Raw genomic sequence first — 20,809 nt, forward strand, 5'->3', positions numbered from 1 at the left:
TTAGCATGTCTGCCTCTCAGTGCTGAGGCCGAGAGATTGAATACGACGGGCTCCGGCCTTCCTGGGTGGAATTTGCATGTTCTCCCCGTGCCCGTGTGGGTTTTCTCGGGTTTCCTCATACATTCCGAAAAACACCTGGTACGTTAATTGAAATGTCTAAATTGTCCCTATAGGTGTGATTGTGAGTGTGGATGGTTGTGTGTCTCAGTGTGCCCTGCGATTGGCTGGCAACCAGTTCAGAATGTACCCCACCTACTGCCCGAAGCCAGTTGCGATAGACTCCAGCACCCCCGTGGCCCTTGTGAGGAACAATCGGTTAAGAGGATGGATGGAATTTAATTAAATGAAATTCAGAGAAATTATTCTCATCACATATAAGTGAAAATGAGACAATGTAGTGTGATTCAAACAAAATGTCAAAAATGTTTGGGCAGCCATTTTAAAGACTTAGATAAAGCAAGCAAATCTGGTAAATGAAGTGGTAGGTAGGGGTCTCGGCCTGAAAATGGGTTGGCCGTTTGGGAAACTCCTGAAATCGCCAATTTATATATTTAAGCTGCTTCATTGTTAAATGCACTTTTTTAATGCAATTTTGCGTTATGAATTTCTTTGAATTTCAAGGAATGTCTATTCTAGTTACTGCAATTCGAATTTGACAAATTCAAATTCAAGATTTTAATTGAAATTTACGAGTCATTCTCAATTAAAATCAGAATTTTGCCCAGCCATGGCAATTTGTGGAATTGAAATACAGTAGCTCCAAATGTGTTGATTGAACGAGTATTACAGTTTAAAGTTGGAATGGTTTAAACCGGGCAAAAATGTGGATAGAGATTTGTTTAAAAAAAAAATATATATATAATAAATAAAAAAAAGTTTTGAATTTTGAAAATTGAATTTAGATGGGAACGATGTGGGGAAAATAGTGATCAGGATATCCTGAATTTTGTTACTACTACTACTACTACTACTACTACTAACAATAATAATAATAATAATAATAATAATAATAATAATAATAATAATAATAATAATAGCAATCACAATAATGATGATGATAATATTAATAATAATAATAATAATAATAATAATAATTGTCGTTAAAAAAACGAATTTAAAAATGTATTTTTGTTCTGATTTCGGTGCATTCTCCAAAATGCACGTTCCCTCGCGGCACTGGTGCGCGTGCCCGCCACCCCGCGTCGCCATTTTGATTCGAAAAAATATGACTGAGTTTTTCCTGCTTTGCATGCTAAACTTAGCTCCGCGTTTGAACTGCGTCCGAATCAAACGCGCTCCGTCCGAAAGAACAGATATCGGAGTCATCGGTACCCGACAAAACGTCCGAGGCCCGTAAACAGCCTTTCGGGGTGTATTTTAAAGCCAAGTTTTGGACTTAACGTCGCGGGCTAACTTGAAGCTAACAAGCAGCCTCCTGCCTTCCTGTTCGAACTGTCGCAGGCTGACCCAGGCTGTTCTTCAAAACAAATCACCAGACGACTACGAGGCTAATGCAGTGACGCTAACGCGGCTAATTGTTAGCTGGGGGGAAGCTAGTGACAAAGGGATCAGGCTGGGGGAAGAAAAAAAAAATCCCTGTAACGGTCTAACGCAGACAAGAAAGAAAAAGCAGCACGCGGAGGATCTTCACAGGTAAGTTTCTCGGGGGCGGATATAACGTGATTACTGTCGTTCGTTCGGTCACAAAGTTTCACCTAAAGTTGTGGGTGGGGGGCTGCTAACTCCGCTTAAACGCTATCCGTAGCGGCTAATTAGCTTCCGTGCTAACCACAACGTAGAAGGAGGAACTAAAGCTGGCTAACTTGCGCCAGTAACTTGCTACTCAAAAGCTAACGTTAGCGCACACACAGCCAACCGACTAACTTATCCGAATTGTGTTCAGTTGGGTGACCCCTTAAGGGCAGTGAAGGCGATCTCGGCAGCCATTGTAAATGTGCTGCCAGTCCAGTAAACAGCCTGTTGTATTTTGGCTCTATTTCGCCTCCAATTCGTGTAAATGTGCGCTGTTTTATCGAGCGTTGTGTAGTAAGAGAGAGGCCGTTTTGAGTCGGTAGAGGCCAGCGACTGCCGAACCATGTGGTGTTAACGATAAATGCTCGTGAACTTGAGTAACTTGGTCCCATTTCACATCGTTTATGCGTGGATATTATATGCCGCGTGTACAGTAAAATATTCGAATCTAGAGACTCACAGTGTTCCTTGTGGTAGCGCTAGGGTTCAAGTAAACAGAAATCCGACCCTCGGTTGCCAGTAGCCTTTGAGGCCGAGCTTTCCTTTTTGGACATTCTAAAGCAGCCTTTCCCAACAATATTAGGGACAAATGTGCATGTATGAAGTGTTAAAATGCTCTCATCCCTCATTTTACCGTAATTAATAATGAAGTTGTTTTAGCTGTTTACACCCAGGGGATACATTACTTTCAATATAGTCAAGACCAATAGAACCGTATCGTTAGCCTAAATAAGTCATTTTTGAAGGTTTAAAAAAATAATAATCAAACAAGAATACTGTAGTACAGTTGCCTCGATTTAAAGCTGCACTATAGAATAAATTAACTTTCAAATCGTTACTGCCACATGTGGCCGAAAAATAAAACTGCACTCTCCTTTATACACATGCTGTCAACTCGGGAAAAGGAAGCTCTCCGCTCATTGAAAAGCATTGGGCTTTGGATTGTTGTAATTTGGCGGCAATCGAGGATGCATTTTTCCAACGTATTTCAGTGCCACTCTGCAAGCTAGTCGATTGCCCGCTGTTCTTAACCTTGAAATTTTGGTTGCTAGGACGGTTGTAATTTGTAAATGAACGCAAAATAATGCATGTCAGTCACTAATTAATCAACCGCACAGGCTGTGTTTTATGTAACATTTTATTTATTTACACTTGTATTTGAAGAAAATCTAAGTATAACAATACTAAGGTAATAGGTAAACATGTATGACTTAAATGTAACTGTTAGCTGAAATTATGCTTTGTAAATGGAGGGGGTAATGTTTGCCAAAACTGTTAGAACAACTTGAAATGTGAGATTTCTGCTCTTCATAATCTGTCGGTACTCAATACATACTTAGATAACCATGTACAGTATTACAAAAGAGTAATAGGGCCACGTGGATCAGAAAATAAATATGTACTCGGAGGGGAAAAAAAAGTGGCTATTTACAAGACTAAGGTAATAATTTTACAACTATAAAGTTTTGTATTATAAGCATAAATGTGTAGCTGCGTTAAGATAAGGACGGCATATGATGCAAATCTTGAGCGTGATGGCGACTGCTGTTCTAACACAATTGTTTATGTTTGCGTGGGAATTTTGACAATTTGCTTAGGTAGGCAAGTCTGGAATCACTCACACAATTCTCGTAACTTTGCGCCATTCACCTTTTGCATAGTACGATGATATACTCGTAAAAGTTTACTCTCACAACTTTTGGGGCTGTACATTTGTAGTCTACCAGTGGAAGAAGTCAGTACAATTCCTTTTCCCTGGATTCTTTTCGCCTCCGGCAACTCCACTTGGTTGTATGTGCACAACAATGCTTGTCTTTACTATTGTTCCTCTTTTCCTCAACGGTTATGTTTGCATTGCCGATTGTTGTTGCTGCGGTCGCCTCCCGCAGGTTCTATTTTGGATGTAAAAGTCAAGCGTCTGTCGTCCCAGCTCGCCGTCCACGGAGAGCACTCGTAAGGTTATTATTGCACTTGTGTACTCTGTAAATGTAAGCCAGATGGACGCTGCTCCTGCTCCTGCTGCTGTTGCATGTGCAGGGGAGGGGCAAATAAGGGCAAGAAAAAGAAGGGAAAGGGTTTGATTCCCCTCCATAAGTTCACCATCAACTTCTGCAATCAACTGTTGGGTCGTGCGCCGTTCCCAGAGCTATTGTGTGTTGGCTCCACTTTTGAATTGGGTTAGGTCTGTTTGCCTCCATAGTAACCACTCGAGGAAAACAAATGTGAATGTGCACGCTTTCCACCAGCGCAACTCTTAAAAGTTGTATACAGTAATTATAGAGGCCTTTGTCATGCGCTATATCGTTTGATTCCAGCCGTTGAAAAGCGTCTGTCGGTTGCGACTCGGGATGTTTAAGTGAAAGAGTGATGAGCAGAGTATGATTTACACCAACAGCGGCAGGCCTCGTTTGTTTGAAAAACTTTTTTCACACAAAGCCATAACGTAATCCACCTTTGCATTTTACACTGAGCCCAGCGAAGTTAATTAAACAAAATTACATCCGTGATGACATCATGTGGTACAAAATAATTTTCAAGCTGTTGTTAACAGGCAGGCTAAAAGAGTGAGTGTCACACTTCTGTCCTGCCTTTCTGGCTTACCCGATCACACATGTGCCGTTCGGCCTCCGTCACGGCTCGGATAGTACCTCTGAAGGCAGGAAATTGCCACTTGATGTCATCCACCTTTCAGGACTGACATTCCTAACCTGCTGAATAAAAGTATGGCACCCTTGAACAAGTGGATGTTTGTTGTGGGTATTGGTTAACCGCAAACGTGGCCACATATGGACTGTCTCCTGCATTCTTATTAGGGGTGTGAATCTCAGCACTGAGGATGATTCGATACACATCTCGATGCACCCCCAGCGATACGATACTTTAACGCTAAATTTTTCTGGCGATGCGATACAATTCAATACAAAGAGAGACTGGCGGAGTCGCAGAAAGGTGTCTCCTGTCAAAGTGGATGTCCTTGTAAATTTCATGGCTCAAAAACCTGTTTGCAAATTTTTCCATTCACCTCACCTCCCTGTAAAAGAACAGCAAGTTGTGAAAAAAAGTACTGAAACATTGATCAATTAAGTCTACTGTAATGGTTTAAAAAGAATACTCAAAAAAACAAATCAAAACATATAGGACGTACCCATTTATTTAAATTCCAATGACTACTCAACTCTTAGCTTAACTGTGAAACTATTCAATTATGTCCTACTTTATGTCATAAATTCATAATAGCAAAGCAAATTCTGAGCCCATGGTACAGTTTCTCCCATGTACGATGTTTTATTATTTGTTTGATTTCCTCCTTGCAGGTTATGGTGAGTCTTCCAGCATCCCATCTCCTAAAGAGGCCTGTGTTTTAAAAGGAGACCCATGCTGATAAATGCCAGGCCTCGCCACACTTTCTGTTGTCTGCACGAACACCAATGCCTGCCTGCCCGCGGGGGAGGTCTGATTAAAGCTATCCAAATTTCATTCACTGGTATGTACCTCCGTAGCCCCTTTGTAACGGCCTCACGTGGCAGATAGTGAATGGTTTTCACAGATGGGTGATAAAGTACTGTATAAAGTATGTAAAGGTTCACTTGTTTTGGCAATGAGTTTTTGGACCTCTGATGGTGTACTTGATACTTGTACCTGTCCGGCCTTTCTTTTTCCAGGGCTGTGTTGCCCACCCCGGCAGCCGTCATGTTTTGGAAGTTCGACTTGCACACCACCTCCCACATCGACCAGCTACTGGACCGGGAGGATGTGACGTTGCGCGAGCTGATGGAGGAGGATGATGTGCTGCAGGAGTGCAAGGCCCAGAACCGTCGCCTGCTGCTCTTCCTCTCTCAGGACCACTGCATGCAGGAGCTGGTTGGCCTCATCACCACAGAGCCACCTGCAGACATGGAAGAGAGGAGCCGCTTCAAGTGAGTAATCAAGACAAGTGATGGAAATAGAGAGGTTGAGTAATCTTTATTATATCAGCATGAAATGTAAATATACTACCAGTTTTAGCCCGTAAGTCACGTCTATAACGACATGTCGAGAGCAATTTTTAGTGACTCTCTTGCAGTGTAATCATTCATTATGTTGCCACTTGATGCATTGACATCACTAGCCGGGTTTACATGGAGACTTTTTTTGTTGTTGTTTTTTTTATTTATTTATTTATTTATTTTTCCCATTCTGATTGAAATCATTCCCAATGAAGAGCTGCGGGCACCTGTTCACATGCGACGTTATCCATTCCGATCTGCCGTTTACTAGGGGTTAGAGACATGGGATGTGCGGAGATCGATCATATGATTTATATGTAAAAGATGCTCATTTGAAATTTTGTAAATGATCTTTCTGTTTACAGCCATGTTTTAAGTGCAAGCACGGCATGTAAACAAGGAAGCCAACAAATATTAATTAAAATTGCAACAACAACAACAAATCAATAAACTAGCCTATGACAATTACTAAGTGTTGCCTATAAATGTTCTGTTCTTCCCAAAGGCTTCCCAACATCGCATGCGAGCTCCTGACCTCAGACGTGTCCATCATAAACGATAAGCTGGGCGGAGAAGAATCTCTCCTAGAGATGCTGTACCACTTCCTGGAGCAGGTCCCTCCCCTCAACCCGCTGCTCGCCAGCTTCTTCAGCAAAACCATCGGCAATCTCATTGCCCGGAAAACCGAAGAGGTAGAACTGCATTTGCTTCATCCATCCAAGGAATGGCATAAATGCTCATATTTTGGCATTTGTCGGTCAATCCTCCGCCCTCAGGTGATCACCTTCCTCAAGAAGAAGGAAGGCTTCATTGGTCTGGTGCTGAAACACATCGATGCGTCTGCTATGATGGACTTGCTGCTTCGCCTCATCAGTTGTGTGGAGCCTGCCCCCTTGAGGCAGGAGGTCCTTCATGTAAGCGCTTGTTCTAAATTCAGAATTACCTGTATACTGTCAAAAAAAGACAACAATTGATTACTTGAAATTATGAACTATGATTTGCAATATATAGTGGGGGAAGCACTGTACCCTGTACACAATACAACACAGTTACTGTTATGTTTCTTCAGTGGCTGAATGAAGAGAAGCTTGTTCAAAGACTGATCGAGCTTATCCATACTGGTAAAGATGAGGAGGTAAGTCCATCGAGCCCGTTTTAATGGTACCTTGCATCTATTTTTTTAATACTTTGTTTCCTTCCCATTTGTCAGAGACAATCAAACGCATCCCAAACACTTTGTGACATAATTCGCCTTAGCCGAGACCAGGCCAATCAGATGCAGGAGAACATGGAGGCTGACCCGCTATTGGCTGTGCTGGAGTCGTAAGTCGCTCATACTATAAATAATTATCCATGTATTGTTTGTTTGGTAAACAAAATGTCTTCTTCCAGACAAGAAACTGTAGCGGGACTCCTCAAGAACATGTTTGAGGGCGAGCGGAATGAGGCCTCCATTGTTAACGGAACTCAAGTGCTACTTACCTTACTGGAGACCAGGAGGTCTGGGTGAGTGTGTGAGTGATGTGCAAATAAAGCACACATGGTCATGTTGTATAAATCAGTGTTTCTCAACCAAAACACCAGAGATTATCAGGTGTGAGAAAATTACCCAATTTGACTTAATTGGTCTGAAAAGTATTCATTTACTACAAACAATGTATCTTTGTTTCATCGATCCATGCTGGTGATGTATAGTGGCAGGCTGTACATTTACATTCTCTTCCAGTTGAAAGCAGAAGGTACACTTCAACGTTGTATCCACCTGATGCCATTCATTCAACACAATAAAGGCCATGTGTTAAACTTGACAGGCGCGGATTTCATTCTGTATGAGATTTTTCAGATGTAAAAATTACAATTAAATAGAGTTTGGGTAAGACTTAATAAAAAAAAAGGGTAAACTCTGGTGGCAAAATAGGGGGGATATTTACGAACAATTTAAAACAGTTCCAGGTTTTAGTAAAAGGTCTCTGATAATCTGATGGCAAAAATACACGATGGCATACATTGTCTCATCTTTTCCCCAGGTTGGAAGGGCTGATGGATCTGTATTCTCAGGGTTATGAAAGGTCTTACACTGTCAACAGCAGTATTTTAAATGCCATTGAGCCCCATTTAAAGGATTTCCAGCAGCTTCTTCTGGATCCCCCAAAGGTAACAATACAGTTGATGATAATTTAATGTGTATCAGTTCCTGTGTATTCTGATATGCTCCACATCCACCAACAATAAAATGTGAACCTCCCCCACAATACATGTGATAGACACCTCCCACATGTTTTAAGCACATTAAAATGTATTAAAACATGCTTTAAAAATGCCAAAAATTCACAAGTGGCTCAGCTCACTTCAACGTAGTTCCTTGGCACCAAGGTAGCACAAAATAGCTTAAAACAGTACTTTTGTCAAAATGAAGCTCTTCCACTCACTTCAACATAGTTCCTCCTTGTTGCCGCAGGATGGCACCAAAGCACAGTATTGCTCTGGCATGAACACCAAAACCATAAAACATGGATATCTTTAGCAATAAACAGAGAATTGATTCTCTTGATTCAAAAACCGTGGCAATTTCCGTATGCTGAGTTGCAAATGGTCAAGTTGACTGCCTTCCTAAATTGCTGTTCTCACTCTCACATTTGCACTGTTCTCCAAATAAAAATCAAGGTATGCTTCCTTCAAATTATTTACTCCCAGTTAGGGCTGGGCAATATGGCCAAAAAAAAAAAAAAATATATATATATATATATATATATATATATATATATATATATATATATATATATATATATATATATATATATATATATATATATATATATATATATATATATATATATATATATATATTTTATTTTTTTTTCAAAAAATGTTCACCAATTTTATTTTTAAAATGACGATTAATCGAATGAATTTGATTTATTGCCCAGCTCTACTCCCAGTAAAGGTTTACTGTAAAACTAACACATAAAACAAAGGGGAAATAAGCACGGTAACCCTAACCCACAGCATCCATGAAAGGTCTTTTATCTATGATCCTCTTCCCTCTGCAGAAAGGTGCAATACTGACCACCGTTGGCGTTCTAGATCAGCCACTGGGGAACGCCCGCCTTCACGTGGCCCGACTGGTGGCTGCCCTCCTGCAGACCACTTCGCCCAGTATCTGCCAGGGGCTCTGCAACCTCGGCACCATGAACCTCTTACTGGTAGGCCGGAGCACAATTCAGACACAAGCTTAGCACAATACTAAGTTGTCTTTGTCCCTCTGCACAGGATCTGTTCTTCAAATACTCGTGGAATAACTTTTTGCACTTCCAAGTGGAGCTCTGTGTGGCGGCCATCCTGAATCACCCTTCCTCAGAGGAGCGTCCCAACCCGGGCCTTCAGAACCACAACGGGCAACAGGTGGCACCGGCCGCCGAAACTCACATGGAGGTGGTGGAGTCGGGCGGGACCAGTGACCCACAGACCTCCCTCCACAATACACTTGTGGCACATGTAAGTACAGCTTGGTAGTGTGATGTCCTGCTGATGTTAGCTTGCAGGCTAACCGTTATGTTTTGCCAAATCAACCAAAGCAAACATTGTGAGCTGTGAGAAAATGTCTCGCGCAAACCTGATGATGCTGTACTACTGTTTGTGACTTGCACTCGATTTAACCCCCTCACTTATCTGTGGTAGCACAACCCCAAACACAGCAGGTTTTGTCATCGTTTTCAGATCAAGTCAGCAGCTGCAGTAGTCAATCACTTTCTGCCACCTGAAAATACCCTTGCGCTCATTGACAAACATGCTATATTTCACCTTCATTCTTTTGTCAAATGTGCAGCTTTTCCAGAAGTGTCGATTGGTACAAAAGATACTTGATGCCTGGGAGGAGAACGATAAAATACAGTGAGTGTGTTTTTACTGTGAAACAAATCTGTTCATCCAGTTAATTTATTAAATCTCCATGGTTGAAATAACGTGGCTGTTACTTCCACAGGGCTGAAGGTGGCACCAGGAGAGGCAACATGGGTCACCTGACCAGAATTTCCAACATGGTGGTCCAGAACCTGGAGAAGGGACCAGTACAGGCCCAGATCGCTGACCTCATCAAAGGTAAACAAGAAATATTGCTGATCCAGCCACCTTTTATACGAAATAGCAAGAGCTCAGTCATTATTAACTAAGTTTGTCACGATACAGAGCTGCCAGAGGACTGCAGAGGTCGCTGGGAGAGCTTTGTGGACGAGACGCTGAGAGAAACAAACAGAAGGAACACAGTAGAGCTGGTAGGAAGATAACTGCAACTTACATGAATGCTAGATAAGTGTGAAACGATAGTATGTACCTCAGCATAAACAAATGAATTCAACCATGAGGCTTACTGAGCACTATGTACACATTGTGGGCTAGTACCTTGTAACTTTCATATACAATAGTGCCTAACCGAGAGATTTGCTGTTGAAGCAATAGTTTGGTGCATTTGTTTTATGTATGCGCTCCGTGTTCTACAGGTGAGTACGCACAACATGCACTCGTCCAGTGAGGATGACGACATGGAGAGCCCCTTCCCCAATGACCTGTCCCTCCAACAGGTAGGGTACACACACGCTAACACCGAAACGGGCTAGCAAATAGACGAGAATACACGCAGTGGCGTCACCCTAAAAGGTGTCCCCTGAACTTCCCAGGCTTTCTCTGACTATCAGATCCAGCAGATGACGGCCAACTTTGTGGATCAGTTTGGGTTCAATGACGAAGAGTTCAGTGAACACGATGAAAACATTAAGTGAGTTTGAATACTAAAGTCACGAAACTCTCATTCTATTGTAACGTACTTTTTTTTTTTTTTTTCCCCTTTCTCAGCGCCACATTTGACAGAATTGCAGAAATAAACTTCAATTTAGATTCTGATGATAACAGTGTAAGTATTCTACAAGTGTCTAAGTAGGGCTCTAAAGTGGTTGAAAATTCCTGCTAAATTTCTATGTGAAGTATTTGGAAATAAGAATACTAAGGATTATGCTAAAATATATTTCCCCAGCTACAGTATAGTTGTATAGTAAGTTTCCTATTCAGAGCAACCTTTGCTTTTAGTTTATGGCATGCACACATGCAAATGGTTGTCCGTTTATTGTGGTGTTGACTTGCAACACAGGCCAATGCAGCTGCTTTCGAGGCCTGTTGTAAGGAGAGGATACATCAGTTTGATGATGGTGATGAGGAAGAGGACATTTGGGAGGAAAAGGAGATCAACTATGCAACACAAGCGAAATCCAGAAGAAGGTAAATAATGTTCTTAAAAAATGTGGGTTGGGGAACACGGTCCTACAAATTCCATTTTAATCTCACCTCTCCTGGTGCCCCCTTACCAGGTTTGCCACCATAACATCAGAAGGAAGCTCTCGGAGCAGCTTGGAAAATGGCGGACAAGAGCAAGACTGCGGCTCGGAATCCGACGAGGAAGAAGACTTTGAGCAGAACACATCAGACACAGGTGAGGCGGAAAGATGAGATCAAGCATTTGGTTAACTCATTAAGGCCTGAAGCGCCTGGCAAAACTCTAAAACCTCTGGGTCACTTTAGAATCACCCCTGGAAACCTAAATAACCTACTAAATAATTGATATCTCAGCCACAGAAGCAGATTGAAACATAATTCCAAAAACTTACACCTCTGGCTTTTATAAACCTACAATATAATTTTTTTTTAAATCAACAAACTTCACACAAAGAAATCCAATAAAACAATGTGTGAATAATACGCTTTTCACACAATTTTTGTTTGAATTATTGTATTTTGTTAGTTTTGTTTTATTTCGTTGTGTGAAGTTTGATGATTTTAAAAAATATAAAATATTGTGTGAGCCCCATACTGATAAATAGCCCACTAAAAGTTTTCATCTCTTGTGCAGTCACTGACATTTTTGCCCAAGCCGGAGTGTGTTGGCTTGGGTCACCGTAAATACTGGTTTCAGTACCAAGGTGCACCCAGAGTTAATTCTTCAATAAAAATGTAATAAAAGTGTAACATCTCCAGGTACATTTACCTTCAACACAGGGGCACCTTTGTAACAACCTCAGGGAATCAAGTGGTGATTATTCGTCCTCCATTCCATTTCAAAGCTGTTGAAATCTTCGACATTATTTACAAGCCTGTGTCTTAATACATCACTGTCGACTGGTTCCACTGGTTTGAAGTGTTCAGTGCGTTGTCTATCACTACTGTTATTTCATAACTCCTGCGAATCTGCGCCAGTCATCAATGCTCAAATACAATTCCAGGCTAAGGGACTGAAAATTGTATTTAAAAAAAACAAAAAACGTATACACTTTCCTGGCTTTAAAGGTAGTAAAGTGCAACAGGCCTCCCAGCTCTAGTGGTACAAACGCGGTACTGTGCTCCTGGCCTGAATGAAGAAGAAGCGAGCGTTAGCTTCTTCACAGAGTGAAAAAACTACGGCTTTCATTCAGAGGATTTGCGGTTTCTCAAATACATCCCATACAGTCCTATTCAAGGTGGTCAAAGTTTTGTTTTCCACATCCTGTCTTCAGGTCCAGGCTGGACAGCAAATTTCAGGGACTCTGATGGGATCGTGGCTTCACAGACTCCATCAGGATGGGATGCGCTTCCCGTGGGTGGTGGAAACGAGATCCAGGAAACGGGCTGGGCCAATTTCACGGCGTTTCAACCATTCTCGAGGTATGCCGGGTTAATGTGTATCTCTTGAACTTGGGAAGTTTAGGGTTTGACCATATAGCCCAAAAATCATATTTCCGATTATAATCAATAATCTAAACTGTTGTTTCCTCCCCTCCAGCACAGAGACGGAGCCCAGGTGCAGCTCCCCCGTGGATGCTGGAGGCAGCGACGCAGATAAACAAGCCAAACAAAACCACCAGAAGGATGGTGAGTTCAGCTGGCACTAGCAGAGTATCATCTCATTGCACGCAACTAATTTCCGTTGCCCTCGTGCAAGTAGACGCCGTCGCCTCGCCCTGCGGGGGGCCTTCGGGCGACGTGATGAAGACTCCTCCTGGTGCCTCGGACGGCAACTCGCCCGGAGGCTCAGGCAGTGAGGAAATTGCCGCTGCCTCACCAGCAACCATCGTCTCAAAACCAGCCGCCGCACCCGACAGCAAGACAGCCGACCTCTCAAGGTTCAAAGTCTCCTTCTTATGAAGAGATTGTGTGTGTGTGTGTGTGTGTGTGTGTGTAACCAACTATAATTGAACCAAAAACTACCACATTGAGGTAAATATAGGCTGAACTGCAACTGCAAATTACTGGGTGCATCTCTGCAGCTTAAATACAAGTTTGTATGTTGACGGAGGACTTTTCCACCAATACTGATATTTCTACCAGTACCTCCAAGTGAAAATGAAACTCGGTTGTGCTTGTGTGTACAGCGAGGAGATTCATGTGTCCCTGGAGAAACTCTCACTGTCAGATCCTCCTGAAGCCTTGGAGCACCAAACTCCTGAGGAATCGCTCGTAACCACACAGACTGACAGGAAGTAAGATTTCATCCTGCCAACACAAAGTTGCACTCAAGTAATAGGGGTGTCTAAATTATGGCCTGTGAATATTTTCCTTATCACTTTTTAATAGAAATCTTTGTTGTAGCAGTTTTTGAGAGTTAAGATTTTTCTAAAATGTTACTCAAGTAAACGTAGCATCTTACTACACACCTCTGGTTAGCACGTTATTTAGGCTAATGTTTTGGCTAATTCAATTGTTGAGCCTCATGTGAAGGTGGTTTGTTTGTGTTGAATGGTAAGTGAATTACGAAAGTCATTTATGAAACATGGGACCATGATTGTGTACATCGATGGTGTCAAATATGAGGCCCGTGGGCTGGATCAGGCCCGCAAAGGTGTTTAATCCATCCCGTGAGTTGATCTTGTAAAGTAAAAAGTAAAAAATTATTTCTAATGTCGGACCAATTAATCAGCTGGCCACAATCAAAACATAAATTTATAATTTCATAAGAAGTCCTCAGATACGCAATGCAACTTTTACGGGAAATCGTCCTGGATGTACTTCCTTTTTTTTTTTTTTTTTTTTTTTTCACACGTTGGCTTAATAGCCATGTCCAAGTTTTAAGTGTAATCATAAGATGTCTCACTTTGTGCACCCCAGAGAGGAAACGCCAGCGTCCCAAGAAGTGACAGTCAACGGGCCAGTGTGAACGCAGGCGGGAGCGATGCGGATCCCAAAAGCGAACTGTAAGCCTCCTCCCAGAGTGACTCCTTTCAAAATAAACCTCAGTGCAACTCCAGTGTTTTTACTGAATCACTCTGCCAAGCTATTGGACCTGGACACTGCCAATCGACACCAGTAACGAGGCGGCGGAACATGTACAAAAAAAAAATTATATATATATATAAATATAAATATATATATATATAAAACAGAAAAAGGAGGACAAAAACACAGAACAGCGTGTAGATCTTCAAACCGTTCTTCTCCCCCCTCCCCCCCATGTTGCACATGATTTCGTGCGGTTTTAATGTAGCAGCAATCTTTTAGGGGGTAAACGACATCATTATTATTATTTTTTTTTTTAAATGTCCGAAACGATTTCTCTCTTTTACTGCTTCAACCTGACAGTTCGGCTTTTACATTGTTGCATCATGTTGGGGATAGCACAGGCTACTTTTTCTGTCATTATTTTATCCCCTTTTTTTTTTCGTTTTTGTTTTTGTTTTTGTTTTTTTAAACACAATAAGCCTGTATTTTCTTTTTTGTTTTGTTTTGTTTTTTTGACAAAGCACTTGTTCAGCAATTTCCTGATTGTTCTAGCACAATGTCAGTGTTTCACCTTCAGCTCTTGCAGGTTGTTTCTTTCCACTAAATTGCATCTTGTTTTTGCTCTCTTCCAAGATTTGTGGTTTCTATTTTAATTTTAATTTTTTTTTATTTTATTGTTTTGGTTGCCGTTAAAAGAAACTGTCTGAATGTGTCATGGAGGATGAGGATGAGGAGGAGGGTCAATGAACAGAGCTGTATTAGTATTACTGTCTTTAGCTCATGTGCAATAACGTCAATTAGGTTTTTTTTTTTTGTTTTTTGTTTTTCAACTTTAAATTCAACCTATTTTACGAGGTGAAATCAAGTTAGCAGTCATTTGGTGTAGTTTTGCTTCGATTGAATTCCTTTTAATTTAGTTTTATTTAGTGCATGTGTAAGCGACCTTGCGAGTGAGCTCAGACCTTCTGATTGTATTGTTAACCTCCTCTCCCTCTTGTTTTCAAACAACCAAACGCTATCTACCTAATACACAATTGCTAATCTATATTTACAGGTTATTTTACAAGCGAACTTGTGCTTTGTCTACACGTAGCCGGGCTTTTTTTTAAAGCCAAATATTTCCCCCTCCCAGTGTAAGGGGGAAAAAAATGCATCCACCCTAAAACCGCCTTAAGTGCGTTTTGAAGCACATTTATTTAAAAAGCATGCGGCAGTAGCTAGCCAAATATTGTCCAATCATAAGGAACTTCCTTCTATAGCCGTCACTTTCACAAAATGAGTTGTTCTTTTATACTTGAGTTTGTGTGAACAAACATGGGCTAGCTTGCCCGCCACTACCACGTCACTTGCATTGAAACCAACGACAACTACGATCCGTGTGGTGATCCATCAGCAGGAGAGCAGTCAAGGGGAGATCTGCTTGAGGTATGTATACGATAAAGGTGTATCGCGTGATGACAGTTGACACAAATACGGAGATAGCGACCAATCCCCAGTTTGCAGAAAACTTTATTCATGAAGAAGAAGAAAAAAAAAACTGGATGTGTGGATGACTTGACAAACTGCAGAAATATGTCTTGTTTGCAAATGACCCGGCTATGTGTAGACAAGGCCTCTCGCTCCTCTAAGCACACAGGATATGAGTGGCATCTGGAAGTAGTGATGTTTCCCCCCCGTCTCTCCCTTCTAATGTTAATTTTATTTGATCTCAAGCTGCAGGATTGAGGAAAAAACGAGTGCAGGTTCTGGGTTCAAGCAGAGCTCCGGGCCTCTTGGTGTACGTACTTAAAAAAAAAAATTAAAAAAAATAAAATAAATCACTTGACAGTGATCAGGTTCTATGATTAATTGTTCAAACAAATTAAAAGTGTTTGGTTGGCCACGTTAATACCAAAGCGATGGCTGTGTCTGTCTCGTTATTGGGGCAGTTTGGGGTTCACTAAAACTGATTGACCGAAGGAAATGGCCAGTGTCAAATTCATAAAAGTTGCCATCCTTCGGAATTAAAACTTGTTAGAATAATAGTCCAAGGGAACAAATATGTATACAGTGCTGTATTTTGTGGAGCGAAAAAAAAAAAAAAAAAAAAACGCCTGACGATACATGGTCGTTAAAAAAAAAATCGCCTTACTATACATGGTCATTTAATTTTAAAAAGAAACGCCTTACTATACATGGTCGTTTAAAAAAAAATGCCTTACTATATATGGTCGTTTAAAAAAGAAAAAAAATCGCCTTACTATACATGGTCATTTAAAAAAAAAAAATCGCTGTACTATACATGGTCATTTAATTAAAAAAAAAAAAGCCTTACTATACATGGTCGTTTAAATAAAAATAAAAAAAAAACGCCTGACTATACATGGTCATTTAATTAAAAAAACGCCTTACTATACATGGTCGTAAAAAAAAAAAAAAAAAAAAACGCCTTACTATACATGGTCATTTAAATAAAAATAAAAAAAACGCCTGACTATACATGGTCGTTTAATTAAAAAAACGCCTTACTATACATGGTCGTTTAAAAAAAAAAAAAAAAATCGCTGTACTATACATGGTCATTTAATTAAAAAAAAAAAAGCCTTACTATACATGGTCGTTTAAAAAAAAAAACGCCTTACGATACATGGTCGTTTAAAAAAAAAAAAAAATCGCCTTACTGTACATGGTCATTTTATTTAAAAAAAAACCCGCCTTACTATACATGGTCATTTAATTAAAAAACGCCTTACTATACATGGTCGTTTAAATAAAAATAAAAAAAATCGCCTTACTATACATGGTCATTTAATTAAAAAAAAAAGACACCTTACTATACATGGTCGTTTAAATAAAAAAAAAAAAATCGCCTTACTATACATGGTCATTCAATTAAAAAAACGGCTTACTATACATGGTCGTTTAAAAAAAAAAAAAAAAAAAATCGCTGTACTATACATGGTCATTTAATAAAAAAAAAAAATGCCTTACTATACATGGTCGTTTAAAAAAAAAAAACGCCTTACGATACATGGTCGTTTAAAAAAAAAAAAATATCGCCTTACTGTACATGGTCATTTTATTTAAAAAAAAAAACCGCCTTACTATACATGGTCGTTTAAAAAAAAAATGCCTTACTATACATGGTCGTTTAAAAAAAACAAAAACGCCTTACTATACATGGTCATTTAATTAAAAAACGCCTTACTATACATGGTCGTTTAAATAAAAATAAAAAAAATCGCCTTACTATACATGGTCATTTAAAAAAAAAATGCCTTACTATACATGGTCGTTTAAAAAAAACAAAAACGCCTTACTATACATGGTCATTTAATTAAAAAACGCCTTACTATACATGGTCGTTTAAAAAAAAAAAAAAAAATCGCCTTACTATACATGGTCATTCAATTAAAAAAACGCCTTACTATACATGGTCGTTTTAAAAAAAAAAAAAAAAAAAATCGCTGTACTATACATGGTCATTTAATTTAAAAAAAAAATGCCTTACTATACATGGTCGTTTAAAAAAAATAAAAAAAATCGCCTTACTGTACATGGTCATTTTATTTAAAAAAAAACGCCTTACAATACATGGTCGCTTAAAAAAACAAAACAAAAAACGCCTTACTATACATGGTCGTTTAAAAAAAAACAAAAAACGCCTTACTATACATGGTCGTTTAAAAAAAAAAAACGCCTTACTATACATGGTCATTTAATTTAAAAAAACGGCTTACTATACATGGTCGTTTAAAAAAAAAAAAATCGCCTTACTCTACATGGTCAGTTAATTAAAAAAAAACGCCTTACTATACATGGTCGTTTAAAAAAAAAAAAAAATCGCCTTACTGTACATGGTCATTTAATTAATAAAAACGCCTTACTATACATGGTCGTTTAAAAAAAAAAAAAAAATCGCCTTACTGTACATGGTCATTTTATTTAAAAAAAACCGCCTTACAATACATGGTCGCTTAAAAAAAAAAAAAAAAAAAACGCCTTACTATACATGGTCGTTTAAAAAAAACAAAAAAACGCCTTACTATACATGGTCGTTTAAAAAAAAAAAACGCCTTACTATACATGGTCATTTAATTAAAAAAAACGCCTTACTATACATGGTCGTTTAAAAAAAAACAACGCCTTACTATACATGGTCATTTAATTTAAAAAAACGGCTTACTATACATGGTCGTTTAAAAAAAAAAAAAATCGCCTTACTCTACATGGTCAGTTAATTAAAAAAAACGCCTTACTATACATGGTCGTTTAAAAAAAAAAAAAAATCGCCTTACTGTACATGGTCATTTAATTAATAAAAACGCCTTACTATACATGGTCGTTTTTAAAAAAATAAAAAACGCCTTACTATACATGGTCATTTAAAAAAAAAAAAAATCGCCTTACTATACATGGTCATTTTATTTAAAAAAAAAAAAAAACGCCTTACTATATATGGTCGTTAAAAAAAAAAAAAACACCTTACTATACATGGTCATTTAAAAAAAAAAAATTGCCTTACTATACATGGTCATTTAATTAAAAAACGCCTTACTATACATGGTCATTTAAAAAAAAAATGCCTTACTATACATGGTCGTTTAAAAAAAAAAAAAAAAAAAAAATCGCTGTACTATACATGGTCATTTAATTTAAAAAAAAAAATGCCTTACTATACATGGTCGTTTAAAAAAAAAAAAATCGCCTTACTGTACATGGTCATTTTATTTAAAAAAACCCGCCTTACAATACATGGTCGCTTAAAAAAACAAAACAAAAAACGCCTTACTATACATGGTCGTTTAAAAAAAAAAAAAAATCGCCTTACTCTACATGGTCAGTTAATTAAAAAAAACGCCTTACTATACATGGTCGTTTTAAAAAAAAAAAAAAATCGCCTTACTGTACATGGTCATTTAATTAATAAAAACGCCTTACTATACATGGTCGTTTTTAAAAAAATAAAAAACGCCTTACTATACATGGTCATTTAAAAAAAAAAAAATCGCCTTACTATACATGGTCATTTTATTTAAAAAAAACAAAAAAACGCCTTACTATATATGGTCGTTTAAAAAAAAAAAAAAAACGCCTTACTATACATGGTCATTTAAAAAAAAAAAAATTGCCTTACTATACATGGTCATTTAATTAAAAAACGCCTTACTATACATGGTCATTTAAAAAAAAAATGCCTTACTATACATGGTCGTTTAAAAAAAAAAAAACGCCTTACTATACATGGTCATTTAATTAAAAAACGCCTTACTATACATGGTCGTTTAAATAAAAATAAAAAAAATCGCCTTACTATACATGGTCATTTAATTAAAAAAAAAAAAGACACCTTACTATACATGGTCGTTTAAATAAAAATAAAAAAAATCGCCTTACTATACATGGTCATTCAATTAAAAAAACGCCTTACTATACATGGTCGTTTTTAAAAAATAAAAAAAAATCGCTGTACTATGCATGGTCATTTAATTAAAAAAAAATGCCTTACTATACATGGTCGTTTAAAAAAAAAAAAAACGCCTTACTATACATGGTCGTTTAAAAAAAAAAAAAAAGCGCCTTACTGTACATGGTCATTTTATTTTTTAAAAAACGCCTTACTATACATGGTCATTTAATTAAAAAAACGCCTTAATATACATGGTCGTTTAAAAAAAAAAAAAATCGCCTTACTCTACATGGTCAGTTAATTAAAAAAACGCCTTACTATACATGGTCGTTTAAAAAAAAAAACGCCTTACTATACATGGTCGTTTAAAAAAAAAATAAAAAATCGCCTTACTGTACATGGTCATTTAATTAATAAAAACGCCTTACTATACATGGTCGTTTTAAAAAAAATAAAAAACGCCTTACTATACATGGTCATTTAAAAAAAAAAAAATCGCCTTACTATACATGGTCATTAAAAAAAAAAATCGCCTTACTATACATGGTCGCTTAAAAAAAAAAAAAAAAAAACGCCTTACTATACATGGTCGTTTAAAAAAAACAAAAAAACGCCTTACTATACATGGTCGTTTAAAAAAAAAAAACGCCTTACTATACATGGTCATTTAATTAAAAAAAACGCCTTACTATACATGGTCGTTTAAAAAAAAAAAACGCCTTACTATACATGGTCATTTAATTTAAAAAAACGGCTTACTATACATGGTCGTTTAAAAAAAAAAAAAATCGCCTTACTCTACATGGTCAGTTAATTAAAAAAAACGCCTTACTATACATGGTCGTTTAAAAAAAAAAAAAAATCGCCTTACTGTACATGGTCATTTAATTAATAAAAACGCCTTACTATACATGGTCGTTTTTAAAAAAATAAAAAACGCCTTACTATACATGGTCATTTAAAAAAAAAAAAAATCGCCTTACTATACATGGTCATTTTATTTAAAAAAAAAAAAAAACGCCTTACTATATATGGTCGTTAAAAAAAAAAAAAACACCTTACTATACATGGTCATTTAAAAAAAAAAAATTGCCTTACTATACATGGTCATTTAATTAAAAAACGCCTTACTATACATGGTCATTTAAAAAAAAAATGCCTTACTATACATGGTCGTTTAAAAAAAAAAAAAAAAAAAAATCGCTGTACTATACATGGTCATTTAATTTAAAAAAAAAAATGCCTTACTATACATGGTCGTTTAAAAAAAAAAAAATCGCCTTACTGTACATGGTCATTTTATTTAAAAAAACCCGCCTTACAATACATGGTCGCTTAAAAAAACAAAACAAAAAACGCCTTACTATACATGGTCGTTTAAAAAAAAAAAAAAATCGCCTTACTCTACATGGTCAGTTAATTAAAAAAAACGCCTTACTATACATGG

At 37.9% G+C, this 20,809-nt stretch overlaps 1 protein-coding gene across 2 annotated transcripts; it reads left to right on the forward strand.

Annotated features, from left to right (window-relative positions):
- Positions 1-1,180: 1,180 nt before the first annotated feature.
- On the forward strand, positions 1,181-14,605 carry LOC144003930 (serine/threonine-protein phosphatase 6 regulatory subunit 2-like). 2 transcript variants are annotated; one of them, XM_077500663.1, is made up of 24 exons: positions 1,181-1,653; positions 5,067-5,236; positions 5,415-5,669; positions 6,244-6,430; positions 6,515-6,652; positions 6,808-6,873; positions 6,949-7,061; positions 7,131-7,244; positions 7,766-7,892; positions 8,789-8,941; positions 9,009-9,233; positions 9,565-9,629; positions 9,721-9,836; positions 9,924-10,009; positions 10,235-10,315; positions 10,412-10,509; positions 10,587-10,644; positions 10,879-11,006; positions 11,096-11,217; positions 12,275-12,422; positions 12,541-12,629; positions 12,703-12,880; positions 13,130-13,237; positions 13,863-14,605. In XM_077500663.1, the coding sequence occupies exons 3-24, from the start codon at positions 5,443-5,445 to the stop codon at positions 13,909-13,911; spliced, it is 2,676 nt and encodes an 891-aa protein (XP_077356789.1). In that variant the 5' UTR covers positions 1,181-1,653; positions 5,067-5,236; positions 5,415-5,442; the 3' UTR covers positions 13,912-14,605. The 2 variants fall into 2 exon arrangements, with proteins under 2 accessions (XP_077356789.1, XP_077356790.1); XM_077500664.1 differs by having other exon boundaries at positions 10,430-10,509.
- The last annotated feature ends 6,204 nt before the right edge of the window (positions 14,606-20,809 follow it).

The sequence above is a fragment of the Festucalex cinctus genome, chromosome 16 (genome assembly GCF_051991245.1).
Source record: "Festucalex cinctus isolate MCC-2025b chromosome 16, RoL_Fcin_1.0, whole genome shotgun sequence".
NCBI lineage: Eukaryota > Metazoa > Chordata > Actinopteri > Syngnathiformes > Syngnathidae > Festucalex > Festucalex cinctus.